This window comes from Thermobia domestica, chromosome 3, assembly GCF_964235325.1.
Source record: "Thermobia domestica chromosome 3, izTheDome1.hap1.1, whole genome shotgun sequence".
NCBI lineage: Eukaryota > Metazoa > Arthropoda > Insecta > Zygentoma > Lepismatidae > Thermobia > Thermobia domestica.
Window position 1 is genome coordinate 163,175,554 of NC_137456.1, and position 13,905 is coordinate 163,189,458.

The window sequence follows — 13,905 nt, forward strand, 5'->3', positions numbered from 1 at the left end:
GTCCCGCCATCTTCTACCCATAAGAAATGTATAGGCTTAGAAGTGGTAAATTGCTTAGGTTTAGCAGAAATCATAACAAAACACTGACAAAACAAGTTTTTTCCATTATAATCATGTTGAAAGAACAAACCACGTAAACTTCTGTTTCTGGCACACAGTTTTCTGCTAACAGAATGGATGTAATGTATTGACAATCTCTAACCTTCCTACGGTGAATTCGTTCCCCTTTCTTTAAATTGAGAGAGGAGTGTTTATCCCCTTTCTTTAAAACAGAAATATGGCTTACTGGTCCTTCGAAATGAGGTGTTTTCGATGTTCTTACGTTGACAGGTGTATAATTAGTGGCTAAATGGTCCCGACAGATTATAGATTGATTCTCCCCCACCCTAAAAAGAAATAGAAAATCATTACGGTGAAAGAGAAATTAGGGATAAGAAGAATAGTGTTGCAATTGCTGGACGATGTTGAGGGGAGATACCGTTAAAGGAAAGATGAGCCGAGGGTTTTAGTGATGGGTATTTCTGAATTCTAGCAACATATTCTTAAAAAATACCTGTTTGAATGTAGCTTTCTAATGTATCAATTTCCTGGAACCAAATTAGTACCAAATCTGGCATTAGTGATTCCCTAACCACAACACGCGCTAAGGTTAATCACGAAAAAAAAAAAAAAAGCAACCAATTTGTTTTGCACACTTTATTAGTAAAAACGAGAACACATCAATCTGTGAGTAGCGTTAATTTCTAGTAGTACACAGTAAAACCAATAGATGACGCCACCTATGCTACCTACCTGTCTGATGCTTTTACATGTCGTCAGTGTGTGGGCAAGTTGCAAACTTAATATTATTGTGAGGATTTAATTATAACTTGAACTGTATTGTTTTTTAAAATAAAAATATTCTTTGCTGTTTAGTATTAGGACAGGTAAAGAATTAGAGCTTTTAATTAAGTGCGATGCTTGTTGAGCGCAACAACTGTCTATAGAAATGTTGACTTGTATGATACATTTTTCTTTCTTTTTCTTTCCAGGAGTTAATAACAACTCTGTACATAGGGTTTCTGGGGCTCATATTTTCAAGTTATTTTGTGTATTTAGCAGAAAAGGAGGTGGTTGGAGAAGATAATAAAACACATTTCAAAAGTTATGCAGATGCATTATGGTGGGGAGTGGTAAGTAATACAACAGTTCTAAAATATCGTATATTTTCTTAAAAGAGTAATTATGGGACACTATTAAAATTAAGTAATACTAATACTTTCAAATTTCTAATATCACATTCAAGTTTTAAATAAAATTAAGTTTTTTCTAAATAACTTTTCAAAATTGTATATGATAGTGAAGCTAAATGATTGTAGTAGGTTTTATTGTTAACTGCCTTATTCTGTATTAAAAATTAGATCAATATCAAAAATTGAATTTTCTTCTTCTTTACTGAGAGTTGCCAAATTGCATGTAAATTCTTTGTAATTTGAAAATATACGTAAAATAAACAAATTCTGATCCTAGTGAAAAACTGTAGATGGTGTGTCTATTTTTATATAGTATACGTTTAACAGCAAGTGTTACTCTTGTGACATTCTTGTTACAATTTCCGACATGAGAACTATCAACTGACACAAACTACCAGTGTTGCCAACAAGTGAATACAAAAAGTCGCTAAATAGGAGATGAAATAACTCTAACTTTGGGTGGAAAGTCGCTAAAAAAAATCGTGGAATTTTGCCTCTTTCATATATATATATATATATATATATATATATATATATATATATATATAATATAATATAATATAATATAATATAATATAATATAATATAATATATGTGGGTGTTTGTGTAGGATACGTGATCAATTCAAGCCATAGTACTATCTACGCTACAAGAACATATATGAAAAACTCATATATAACTAATAATTATTTCAATTTTATACGTTTAACTTTATGATCAATTTTGCTTCAGCGAAATCAAAAATGAGTTTAGTAAAACCAAGAAAATTAAAGGTCTAGAAAAAGTCTTACACACTTCACTTCTCCTCACGCTTCTACAGATAATCTGTTCGCTATCGGTAATGTATTGTTTGCGCCTCTAAAGAAAGCTCTGTAAACTAAATGACGTTAAAAGCTGGGATTAGACCCCATGAGGAGGTTAGAGTTAACAGCATTCAAAGTGGGAATATACAGATAAATGTTATGCACTTTCCCAGCTCGTCAAGACCTGCGCTAATTCAAATAAGCAAAAGGAAAATAAACATATATCTGAACTGATTGGAGTTAATAGTAATTATTTTAGGACAAGTTATTCGCAACACAAAAGTCGCTAGATTTATAAGTCAGTCGCCAAATTGTCATTCCAAAATCACCAAAAAAAGTCGCTAATCGGAAAAATTTTTTGTCGCTATCCTAGAAGGCGAATCCCCTAGATTTAGCGACTTTTCCCCCAAATTGGCAACACTGCAAACTACTAAATAACTACAGACTGTTCATTAAACAGCCAACACTGTTTACAGTTGTTAACAAAAAACTTACACATTATGAAATATATGTCCTCACTTAAGTATACAGTGAGCCTTATTTTTACACTTCATCCTAAACACACTATATGGTTACATTTTCTTTTAAATCTGTTATATCCGTACTTTTGTGAAAGTGCTGAAATTTCACTCGTTCAAGAGGCTTTGTGAATATATCTGCTATTTGTCCTTGCTCAGGAATGGAATCTACGCTTGTTTTCCCCTTCTGATAGCATTCACGTACAAAAAATAATGAATTTAGATGTGTTTTAAGCGCTTGTGAAATTCTGGGTTTTTTGTTAACTATACTAGACTATCACTATCAACTAAAAACACTGGTTTATCACCATATTTAAAACTAATTTCTTGTAGAACACGATTTAGCCACATTAGTTCTTTCGCGCCTTCACTAGCTCTAACGAAATTTGCTTTCGTAGTTGAAAATGCCACTGATTTTTGCAATTACTGGACCGAGCAACTGCACTTCCACCTTACATTGCGACCACTCCTTTTCTTGATTTTGTTTTGAGATCACCTACAAAAGCTGCATTACTGTGAGTCTTGAGTGTTGCGTTCTCTTCACGGTTTTATAGCAATGTTAGGTTTAGAATTCCATTCAAATATTTGAAGTTTCTCTACACTTTTATCCAATTCTACTTCTGTTAGGTTCTGCATAGCTCTTGCTGTTTATGATGCTGCATATGCAATATCAGGTCATGTTGCTTGAGTTAAATATAGCAAGCTTCCCACTGCTTCACGATAAGATGCTATGCTATCTAGTAACTCATTCGAGTCGCCATTCTGAACCGTTTCAGAATATTTTCTGCATACACACGCTGACATACAAAAAAAAATCCTTCTTTCCATCGCCCTATTTTCATTCTTAGAAAGTTAATAACTTTTCCAATTATTATTTTGAATTCACACTGAAGTTGCTTTAGGAGTTGCTCTGTTTCTTTGTTACTGCTACTTAACACGAAACCATAATCGACAAGTATTATTACTGATATTTTTTTTCCTTTTTACAGTCTTATAAAGAAGCACTAGTCTGCTCCACTTGTTTTGAAAGCTTGACGTTTCATGAAATATACTAACCTTTTATTCTAACACCTTGATACTTGTTTTAAACTTTTTCTCAGCTTACTCACTCGTTGACTGCCATAATCGAATTCTTCGGGTTGACGCATGTGTTATCTGTTCTACAAGCTTTGCCATTTAGAAATGCTGTCTTAGTATCAAACTTTTTTATCAATAAATTTTCTTCCGCTGCTATAGATAACACCACTATACTGTATCGTAGCGTGCTACTAGACTGAACGTTTCACTGGAATCTACGTATTCCTGCCTGTTGCGAATAACCTTTTTCTATTAAGTTTGTCTTGTAGCATTGTACATTGCCACTTGCATTTAACTTCGAAACATCCATTGGATTTTTTTTCATAACCTTGCATTTTTTTTAAAAATCTACCAACTCCTATGTGTCATTTCATTTCATGGCTTTCATTTCTTCTTGCATTGCTTCCAGCCACTGGTGTTAGTTGACTGATGTAATTGTTTTTTTGTAACTTTGTGGAGCACCTCCGTTCTCTTCTGTTGAAACATAACAATAATTCCAGTGACGTAGTCTCCTGACGTCATCCATGTTGACTTCTTTATTTCCCGGATTGACTTCCGTTCCGCTTTTTCTTTTGAAATGTTGATTTGTTCTTCGTTCGAAAAATTATCACTTCTTTCATCTTGTACACCTTCCTCTGAAACTTAACCTTGGGTTTCCTCCTAAATTTGACGTTGGACTTCCTCGGAAATTGTAGTTTCTGTAACAAATTCGAACACAGTCTTTCTGGTTTTAAATACACACAATCTTGCAATGACAGTACATATACTTTGTATCCATACTTTTCATTTAAATAATCCACAATAAGTTTTCTATAGACACTTTTGCTGGTAAACTTTTTATGAAATTGTTTTGGAATATGAACATAACATTCAGTTCCAAACATTTCCAAATGGTTTATCGCTTTTACTGGTTTTCCTGTCCACAGCTCAGCTGATGTTTTTGCATGTTCTTTTGACTTTCCTGTATGATTCAGTACGTTCACAGCAGTTTCACACGCTTTTGCCATTGTTGTTTTTGGTAAATCACATCATCGTCTTTGCCATTTCAACAACAGTAAGATTTTCCTGCTTGTTCGTATGCACTCCAGCTGCACGAAAATCTTTGCACATGAAGTTCTTGGTTTCGACTGAACTGTTCTGGTCATAGAGATACCTGTACTGTGCCCATAACTGTCGAGCCTAGTAAAAGACTATGTACGTTACCTCTATTTCTATTCACTACGCCTAACGGAAATATTGCACTCGTGGATACTCGTCACAATTTCCGGCATGGGGAAAATCAACTGACACAGACTACTGAAAGTTACAGACTGTTTATCATACAGTATTCATTAAACGACTGTTTACAGTTGTTAACAAACATCTTATGAAATGTATGTCCTCATACAAATATACAGTGAGTTTGTATTTTAACATTGTCAAATTGATGACAGGGTTCATTTTATTATCAATGACTAAAATACTTATTTTTTTCTTTTTCAAAGTCTTAGTGGCCTACATAATAGAAATAAACTGTACATATTATTTGGGTTGTGCATGAATTCCCACAATGGTTGGAAAGAAAAGTAATAAACGAAATGATTTAGATTATATAAATATTACTTAATGTGTAAGGATTATTAGGTTTTTGTACCGATATTTATCCTTCATATACTATTGAATAGTAATGCAAACGTCCTAACCGCATTGAGATACTGCTTCTCGAGATCAGCGAAATCAAGCGGTGCCGACTTTAATTTGAAGGAGGATAGGTGATCGATGGTATTCATCAGATGATGTTGGCATTGAGGCGTCCAGTCAGTATCGTGAAGGGAGCTGCTTGAAAGAAAGAAAAACAGCGAACTCCAATCTAGAAATCAAGCATTAACGGCGATGGAGCCGATGTGCAAACCACACATCATTCCAAAGGCATGATTATCAAAGCCGGCTGGTAGGCTCTGACCCTTAAGAGTAGTTTTACCAGGAATTTGTTAATTTATTTTATACTGTTCAGTAGTAAATTAAAATCATGTGGTTAATCTGAAACGCAAGGTAATATTTACTGCTATTTACAAGTGCATTTAATATTTATGTACAGTATAAAATATCGAGAGCTCTGTTAACTGTGAGTGTCGCCTTACATAAGAATTGTAGTGGCGTAGTCGGTAAGGTGCCAACTTATGAACTGGAAGGCCTGAGTTCAATTCCCGATGGGGGTGATTTTATTTATACCTCGTTCAGATGTAGCTCACCCAGTGCCTCCGTAAAATGGATATTCAGGTAAAATTGAGTTGGTCGGGTGAGTAAATGCGGCCGGACTGTGTACTCACTACGCCATCTTCCGTAAATGTTTAGGTCGAATAAGAGTGTAGCCTTGCCAGCACACCGCCTATGACTCTATTAACCAAAGCGAACCACTTGGCGTAGCAGCCCATTTTGTAAGCCTAAACCTGCTCTAGCGCCATCCGTTAGCGACCGGCTGAACTACATCTAACCTAGTGGCGAGCACGTGGTCAAAGCTGCGACGCCCTGTCCCTAATAGGTTCATAATGAGCTTTCTAGACCTAGTGGCCGTCACGTCTTGTTTACACGCGACTCCCCAGTTTGCCTCACAACGCTGGGTGGATACCGGGAGGGCATACTTTTCAGTCTCATATTGCCGTAGTACTAGCAAATATTACTAATATTATCTAGGTTTATCATATCGAACAATTAGGATCCAAGCCTTGTTTTAGAAATGAAAAACCTACTTGACAATAAATATGGATCCTGATAATTTTACTACTTAACTAATTAGTTACCAAAGCAATTCTTCTTTGGAAATTTAACCGAAAACTGGCATAGAGCTAACTTAGTTCACAATCAGGCTTGGTAATTGCTTAATATATTATAGCCGAAGTGTTTAAGTGTTCTTTTTCCCCTGCCTTGATTTTTATAGATTTAAATTTTATTGGTGATGAGCAAAACGATACAATTATTATAAAAATTATTAACGTGTATGTTCTTGGAAGAATATTTTTGTAAGAAAAATATGAGGTATTAATATACTAAAACATTAATGTTTGGGGATAGCTGACAGGATTTCTTTGATAAGCTTATTAAAATGGACTAGATAATGTTAAGACATTCAGATAAACATGTCCAGCAGAGTTATTTTGCTATTGGTAACAGTCAGAAAAACAAGAAAAGTATTACGAGATTTTTAGTTTAAAAATTCAGAAAGAGGAAATCAATACATGAACGTCGGTGACCTTTAAAGGTTTATTTAATATCAGTAACATTTTCGAACTTTTTCATATATAAAGAAAATACAATTGTTCTGAATTTTTATAGCTTTAATTCAATTTTATGTGAAATAAAATCTGAAGGGGGTTTAAATGTTTGAACCAAAATTGGCAATAATATTTAAATGTTTTAACTACGTACCAGACAAATATTAAACTGGTGCCACTGTTTCTACTGAGAGAGATATAAAACGTCCTCGTATACGGTAGAAGGGAAAAAATAGAAAGAAATAAAACTGAAGAAGAAAAATACATGTAACCTTATGACGTGCTGGACTAACAAAAGCTGCAAATTGCGTCTGGTAAGCTTTTACTAGCTCTGTAGTCTCCATTCTTGGTTTCTTTACATTTTATTGAGTTACTGAAGTGGCGTTTTGTTTAGAAGACATTAGAAAGATATACGAACCTCTGGCATGGGAAAATTTGTTCATGAATTCAGAGGAGTTTTGGACCCTCAAATTCTCCTTCCCCCAAAGTTACATGTATATCACTTTTCTCAAGAAAAAACAGTGAAAAGATTTTCTCGCGCCTAATATGCAGAAAGCGTTAGACAATGAAAATAAAGAAACAAAAATAATAGTTTTGTCTTTACTCCGAGAAAAAAAAGCACTCAAGTTGGCGACTTTTCGTTCAATTCACATAAAATTAAAACCGCTATTTATATTCTTCATGATAGCTTAGAATATTGTGTCGTGAAATTAACAATGAAATTTGTCATTAAACGTTCTACAGTATAGCCTACAGACTAAAAAAAAAAGACAGATAATAAATGAAGATGACTATTATGAAGGAATTGGTGGAATAAAAATTTCAAAGGAAACACGAGAACCTCGGTGAAAGTCCATGGACATGGTTGTCCAGCAGAAACTAACATTGGCCTGCGACCAAAGTAGGGACTTTCTCGCATCAGAGATGAGCGCTATACCACTAAGCCCTCTGCCCTCTGCCCTCTGTTTTGTGTTTTCTGACAATTTATTACCAAAGTGTGTGGCCACGTAACTTGTTTCCCCCTACAAATCCAAATGATTTTCTCTTTGAGGTTATGTTAAAAATTGAGATGTAATTTGAATAAATCATCGATATGAAACTGGACACTGGAAAATAGTCGTTTTTTTTTTTCTTTCTTCAGGAAAAATATTTTGGAGTTTTGCTTCTATTAGAATCTTCGGGAGGGGGAATGGCTTGGGAAAAGCAATTGACAGACTAACAATGCAATTTCAGGCGAGAAAGATTCAATCAAAAAGAAAGAATTACGATAACAATGTGCAGTATCTTTATGTATCGTGTTATTGAGAGGAGAATTACAAAATCTCAAAGATTTAAAATAATTTAAACTTCGGGAAAATTCATGAAGTTAGATGGAAAATTAATGGTGAATTATAAAGCGGAGGATCCTTTATTCAAGTAATGCGAAAGATTGTCATAATGGTATGTGTTAAATTTTAGTCCGAAAGTGAAATAGCAATTAAAGTGTTAACGAGAGATTATATGGTGATACGGAAAAGAGAAAAAAAAATCTCGTGCTGACTAAATTTGTGATTCTCGAAACATAACAGAACTAAAGGGGAAATTTTCCGTAAAGAAAAAATGCAAAAAATAAAATAGTTTAATTTTAGAAATTTAATTACTGAACTTTTCATTTGTTTAAATTATTAAAATTAAATTTTACAAGACTAGTAAGAGGATACCGTCACGATTTTACAATTAGTTCCAAGTTCCTTAGAATGATAAATGACTGAATTATCAGAACTGTGAAATGAAATGAAATCTTTAAGTTTTACGTCCCACGATTATGCTGGCCAACGGCGCCGACTTTCCAAAACTTATGTGGGTGACATATTAATGGTGGGACGAGTTAGTCTGTATGTTTTCAGGGAAGTCCCAATATTAGTGTTCATAAAAGATTTTAAGTAAAAATAAATCTGTCAGTCATAAGGTGCTGTGTTGTAATAAAGTAAAATATACCGGCACTATAAGGGTAAGTTGGAGCTGCCCTAGCTCAGTCGGTAACACGGATGACATAAACTCAAGAGAAAGGGGTTCAAACCCGGGTCCAAACTAAAAATCTTGTGGGTGCAGCACACCCACAAGATTATTTGTGTGGGTGCCGGAACCCCGAAACACCCACGTAGTCGGCGCGCATGATTCTGGCTCGGCTAAAGGAGACAGTGATGATGAGAAATGAATGCAATGATGGAATGAAGAAAGTGGGAGGAAACAGGAGAACCTCGAGAAACCCCAGGAACACGGTGTTTGTCCACCACAAAATTCACTTGGCGCGAGCTGGGATCGAACCAACGGCCCCAAGCACCAGAGGAGAACGCTTTACCACTGAGCCACCGCAGCCCTTTATCAGAATTATGTTACTAATATCACTATAAACAATAATTGTAGTACAACAAATTGCACTATATGCCTCCGATATGTGGAAGTTTTTAAATAGAAAAAGTACATTTCAAAAGTTCAACAAAAGATATTGTGTGGTAAAAGTTCTCAAACTCTTTATAATTCTCCTGCTTATGCTAGTATATTTAACTTGTTAACAGTATCTATTTCATGTAAAGTATTTTTGTCAGTTTAACGCCCTACGATTATGTAATTTAGGCTAAAGTTGATGAATGATTAATTAAAGTGAACGATTATAAAAAAAATAGGTGGAATGAAAATGTGGAAGGAAGCGAGAGACTCGTGAAGAAAACACACTGACACTGTTGCCCACCACATGCATATGACCGGGAATCAAACCAAAGTACTTTTGCACCAGATATAAGCGTTCTACTGCTGAGCGATCCTGCCCACTAAAGCATCACCGTAGCACTGTGAACTTTCAAAACTTTTACTTTTTTCATATTGATATCTTTTGAAAGATGAAGTAAATTACTTAACTCCTTTATTCATTTTGAATTGTAAGTCTTCATTATATTTATATAAAATATTTATATACTTTTTAAGTAGTAATCACGGCTAAACTGCAGGGGCGGATCCAGGGGGCCGACCGGGGCGATGCCCCCCAGAAGAGGAAAATTTCTTATTTTATATATATAAATAAAACCCATCCCAAAGTTTGGAGCCCTTAAAAGTAGCAGTATGACAACCTACCGCCTCCCTCCCAGAAGTCGGAACTGGATCCGCCCCTGCTAAACTGACATGCTAAATGATTAATGAACTGTTGTTCAGATATTTATTTACGAAGAAGAAACTTTTATTTAGTTTCTCAGTTGTTATTTGTTTGAATTATTTATTACCTTAAAATGTTTTAACATAGTGTAATAATGATGGTTTAGTATCAGACTCAAAGACCTCGATTTTTAATGAAAAAGTTATTTATAATGGGATATTTTTATTCTAAAACTTATTGTAAGAAGGTGATGAGAGGGGGGGGGGATGTATGATAGTTGCGGGTGGTATACTTATGAAAATTACAGATATAGTTCTGATGCTAATAACTCTGAATTACATTTACTGTCTTTATCTAATACATTCACGTTAGTTGTTTCATTTATGTTCTTTTTTAGTTAGAAATTAAAGCTGGCAGCAAACTACATAATTATCACATTTTGTATGCTTTTTCTTACAGATTACAGTTACAACAATAGGTTACGGTGATACTGTACCATCAACGTGGATGGGGAAAATTATTGCTTCCTGTTTTAGTGTATTCGCAATCTCATTCTTCGCACTGCCTGCTGTAAGTGTATATATATAATATTTAAATTTTTGCATTAAAATTACTTTGGTGCGCATATATGTAAGCTTCGTCATATATTGAAGTAATTGTGTTAACAATAAATTACCTTTTTATATTTTATGGGAATTATTTTACATAAAATTGTAAAATTATAATTATTTATTTTCTCTTGGTTATATACGTATTTTTTTCTAAGTTAAAAAGGTTACTTGTATTTTTCTTTACTTTTTTTTATTGGAAGAGTGACTACATACTAAGTCAACGTATATTACTTACAATTTACTCTCTTTTTTGAATGAATAAATGAAGAAAATGAAGGTATGTTTATTTCGAGAAAGTTTTCAGCATTTTTAAATTCAGTTAAGTTTTGGAATTTTGAATAATGAAAAACTTAGTGAATACAATAAATAAGTCCTACTTATGTATATCTTGACTTAAGTTTCTAAATGTAGAAAAGTAGTAAGGCTGTGAAGACATTGTTCTGCGCATATGAAACGTCGATACTATGATTTTCTATGATCAAAGAAGTCTTCTAAGGAAAAAGTTCATTAAAGTTTTTTCTAACATACATTTTACAGAAATGAGTAATTGTTAAAAATTTTCATATCGTGAAGCTATTTTTTTATGCGAGTCTATTTACAGATAATTTACGGTACAACAACGATGTAAGAACAACGAACAAGTGAAACAACTTTTCATGAATCGGAAAATTTTTTATTTCAAACTTTTCCGGAAAATTTATCACTATACATCCAAATGTTGACTGACTTACTTAAATTAATATTGGCCGTACAAACTGAAATATTTAAATATAGAAATGTTACATAATTACTTAAAACCAGAATTCAGAACTAGGTACTTATATTTTTTTTCTTTCTGTAGCAAGAAATTTTGTATTTTCGGGCTTGCTTTCTAGAAAATATGATCGGAAATTCACTTTATAAATTTAATCCAGTATCAAGTACGAAATACTGGAAACTTTTTTACAGTTACAAGTTATTATTCAAAAATTATAATTTGCTGTTATTATAATATAGAGTGAAAATTATAATGTGTGTGATCTAAAATAATTTTCATTTTGTTTAGTGGTTGATTTGATTTTCTTTCGCAGGGTATTCTGGGGTCTGGCTTTGCTTTGAAAGTTCAACAGAAGCAGAGACAGAAACACTTCAACCGACAGATTCCTGCTGCAGCAATGTTAATCCAATGTCTATGGCGTTGTTATGCAGCAGACAAGTCTTTCAATAGCGTGGCCACATGGAATATTTACATAAAAGACACCAGCCACCCCAACCAAAATATAAGTACTCCTTTAGGAAAGGTAAGGCATAGCTATTCTCTATGATTACAAAATAAATTTTAAAAGAAAGTTTCGTTTTTCATGGAACTACATAGAATTACAATTTACATCAATAGCTACAAATTATTGATTTATTACTTCCGGTATCAATGGATGGATAAGGGCGGAGATAAAACTTACTCTTGCGATGCTGAACCTACATCGAAAGCAATATCTCGCTATATCTTACCATATTTACTTTATTAGAGTCCAGTATTGAAACCGGAAATGGTTAAATTTATCACGGACGGCTTCAATAGAGAGAGAAGAGCAGAAACAGATCATATTCTTAGGACATGACGTCATTTTACGTTACCACCTGCTGTTTCTGTTTTATGGCGATCAATATTTAAGCGGAAAGTGTTAGTAATCTCAATCATAATTGTTCTCAACAAAGAAATAACAGCAGAAATGAAGACTATATCGATTGGGACCCTATATCGATTTTTACAAATCCTTATTATTATTTACCGTTTTATTCATAACAATATCACTATCAAATTCACTCCTCAGTATCTACAAAAAAGAAAAGTCTCCATAGAGTGTTTTTGATGGTACTGTCGAGGTATAACGTGTCCTCATGGATGCTATACGACACCAATAGCCTTATAATATTAGTAGAATTTCCATCGTAAGACTAGAATTAATCAATAAAACGAAGGAACCTTATTTCCTTTTTTTAAATTTCTATGCTAATTCTTCCCACGAACACAGTTAAATCGTATGGAATTGTAGGGTTTCTAGTTCTAATTTTCATATTGTCCTGGCGTCTCGACAGTGTTTGCTGGGACGACAAAATGCCAAGTTTTCAGAGACAATTTAAGGAACTACCAAAGATCATAGAAACTGTGTAATTAAAATACATTATTTTGAAAATTAGTAATTATTCAGTCAAAAGTACACAAATTTTTCAGATTTGGTAAGCGTTTATGTGTTTCTTTTTTTTGAAAATACTGTTCTACTTTTCTTTCTAAAACAGAATTTTAATTCAAATTCTTCTATATATGGCCAAGTTGCAAACGTGCTTGCTTCTTGTGTCCGTGGTGCCGGGTTCTAGTTTTGTGGGGACACCTGCCTAAGATACAAATCAAGTAATGATTCGGTTTCAGTTTTTACTAGTAGATCCCATCTCATAGCTCCCGTATTGTAAAGAAATGTTAAATTCCGATCAGTCAATCGATTAACTACCAATATTTATTTTCGGCTGAGAAAAGCATGGCAAGTACAAATATTTCTTCTTTTGTATATTCTCCAAGAACCTCCTGATTTGACGGCATTTAAGAGGCCTAATCACGGCGAAATTAAAATACCGCTAATTTTACAGTAACTGTGGTATCTTTAAATAGATAAAAGATAATCGAAAAATGAAACAATAGCTCGCTAAACAATCTTATTTTACATGAGATACAATTATCACGATTCACTTACCTGCTTTCGATTTCCAACCATTTAGAAAATCGGCATTTATTTTCGCGTTTCTAAATGGCTGCAAACGGAAAGCTACTAGGTGACTCGTGATAACTGTACTTCATTCAAAATAATATTGTCTAGCGCTCTCTTGTTCCACATTTCGATTATCTTTTATTTATTTGAAGATATTACATAATTACTGTAAAATTAGCTGTATTTTAAATTTGCAGTGATAAGGCCTCTTAATGGAGCTCACAATTTTGTGTATCATTAATAAGTTTCAGGAAACTTTTACCAGAGAGCTTAGTATAGTAACTCTCCACAACAAGAAATATGTTAAAGCAATACCAAGATAAATTTTGAAACAGTTATAATATTTCATAAAGTCCAAACGTTTGATAACGTAAACTAAGTCTGTGCAGCATGAATAGTGGAATCTATTATATAAAATTGAAAGTGACTATGTTTGTGACTTCATCTCTCTTCAACCACCCGACCGATCTCGATCAAATTTTCAGCATAGGTCAGATTGGGGCCTAGCAATTTTTTTTTATCTCACTTTGACGGTAGAACGT

The 13,905-nt window shown here is 33.8% G+C and overlaps 1 protein-coding gene across 4 annotated transcripts in view; it reads left to right on the forward strand.

Annotated features, from left to right (window-relative positions):
* The window catches only part of LOC145680853 (potassium voltage-gated channel subfamily KQT member 1-like), a 422,605-nt gene that overhangs the window by 367,576 nt on the left and 41,124 nt on the right, over positions 1-13,905 (forward strand). For all 4 annotated transcript variants that reach the window (XM_081751981.1, XM_081751982.1, XM_081751983.1 and 1 more), the window contains 3 exons: positions 1,032-1,172; positions 10,471-10,581; positions 11,693-11,902. In XM_081751981.1, coding sequence (XP_081608107.1) covers positions 1,032-1,172; positions 10,471-10,581; positions 11,693-11,902 — 462 coding nt within the window. The remainder of the gene's footprint in view (positions 1-1,031; positions 1,173-10,470; positions 10,582-11,692; positions 11,903-13,905) is intronic.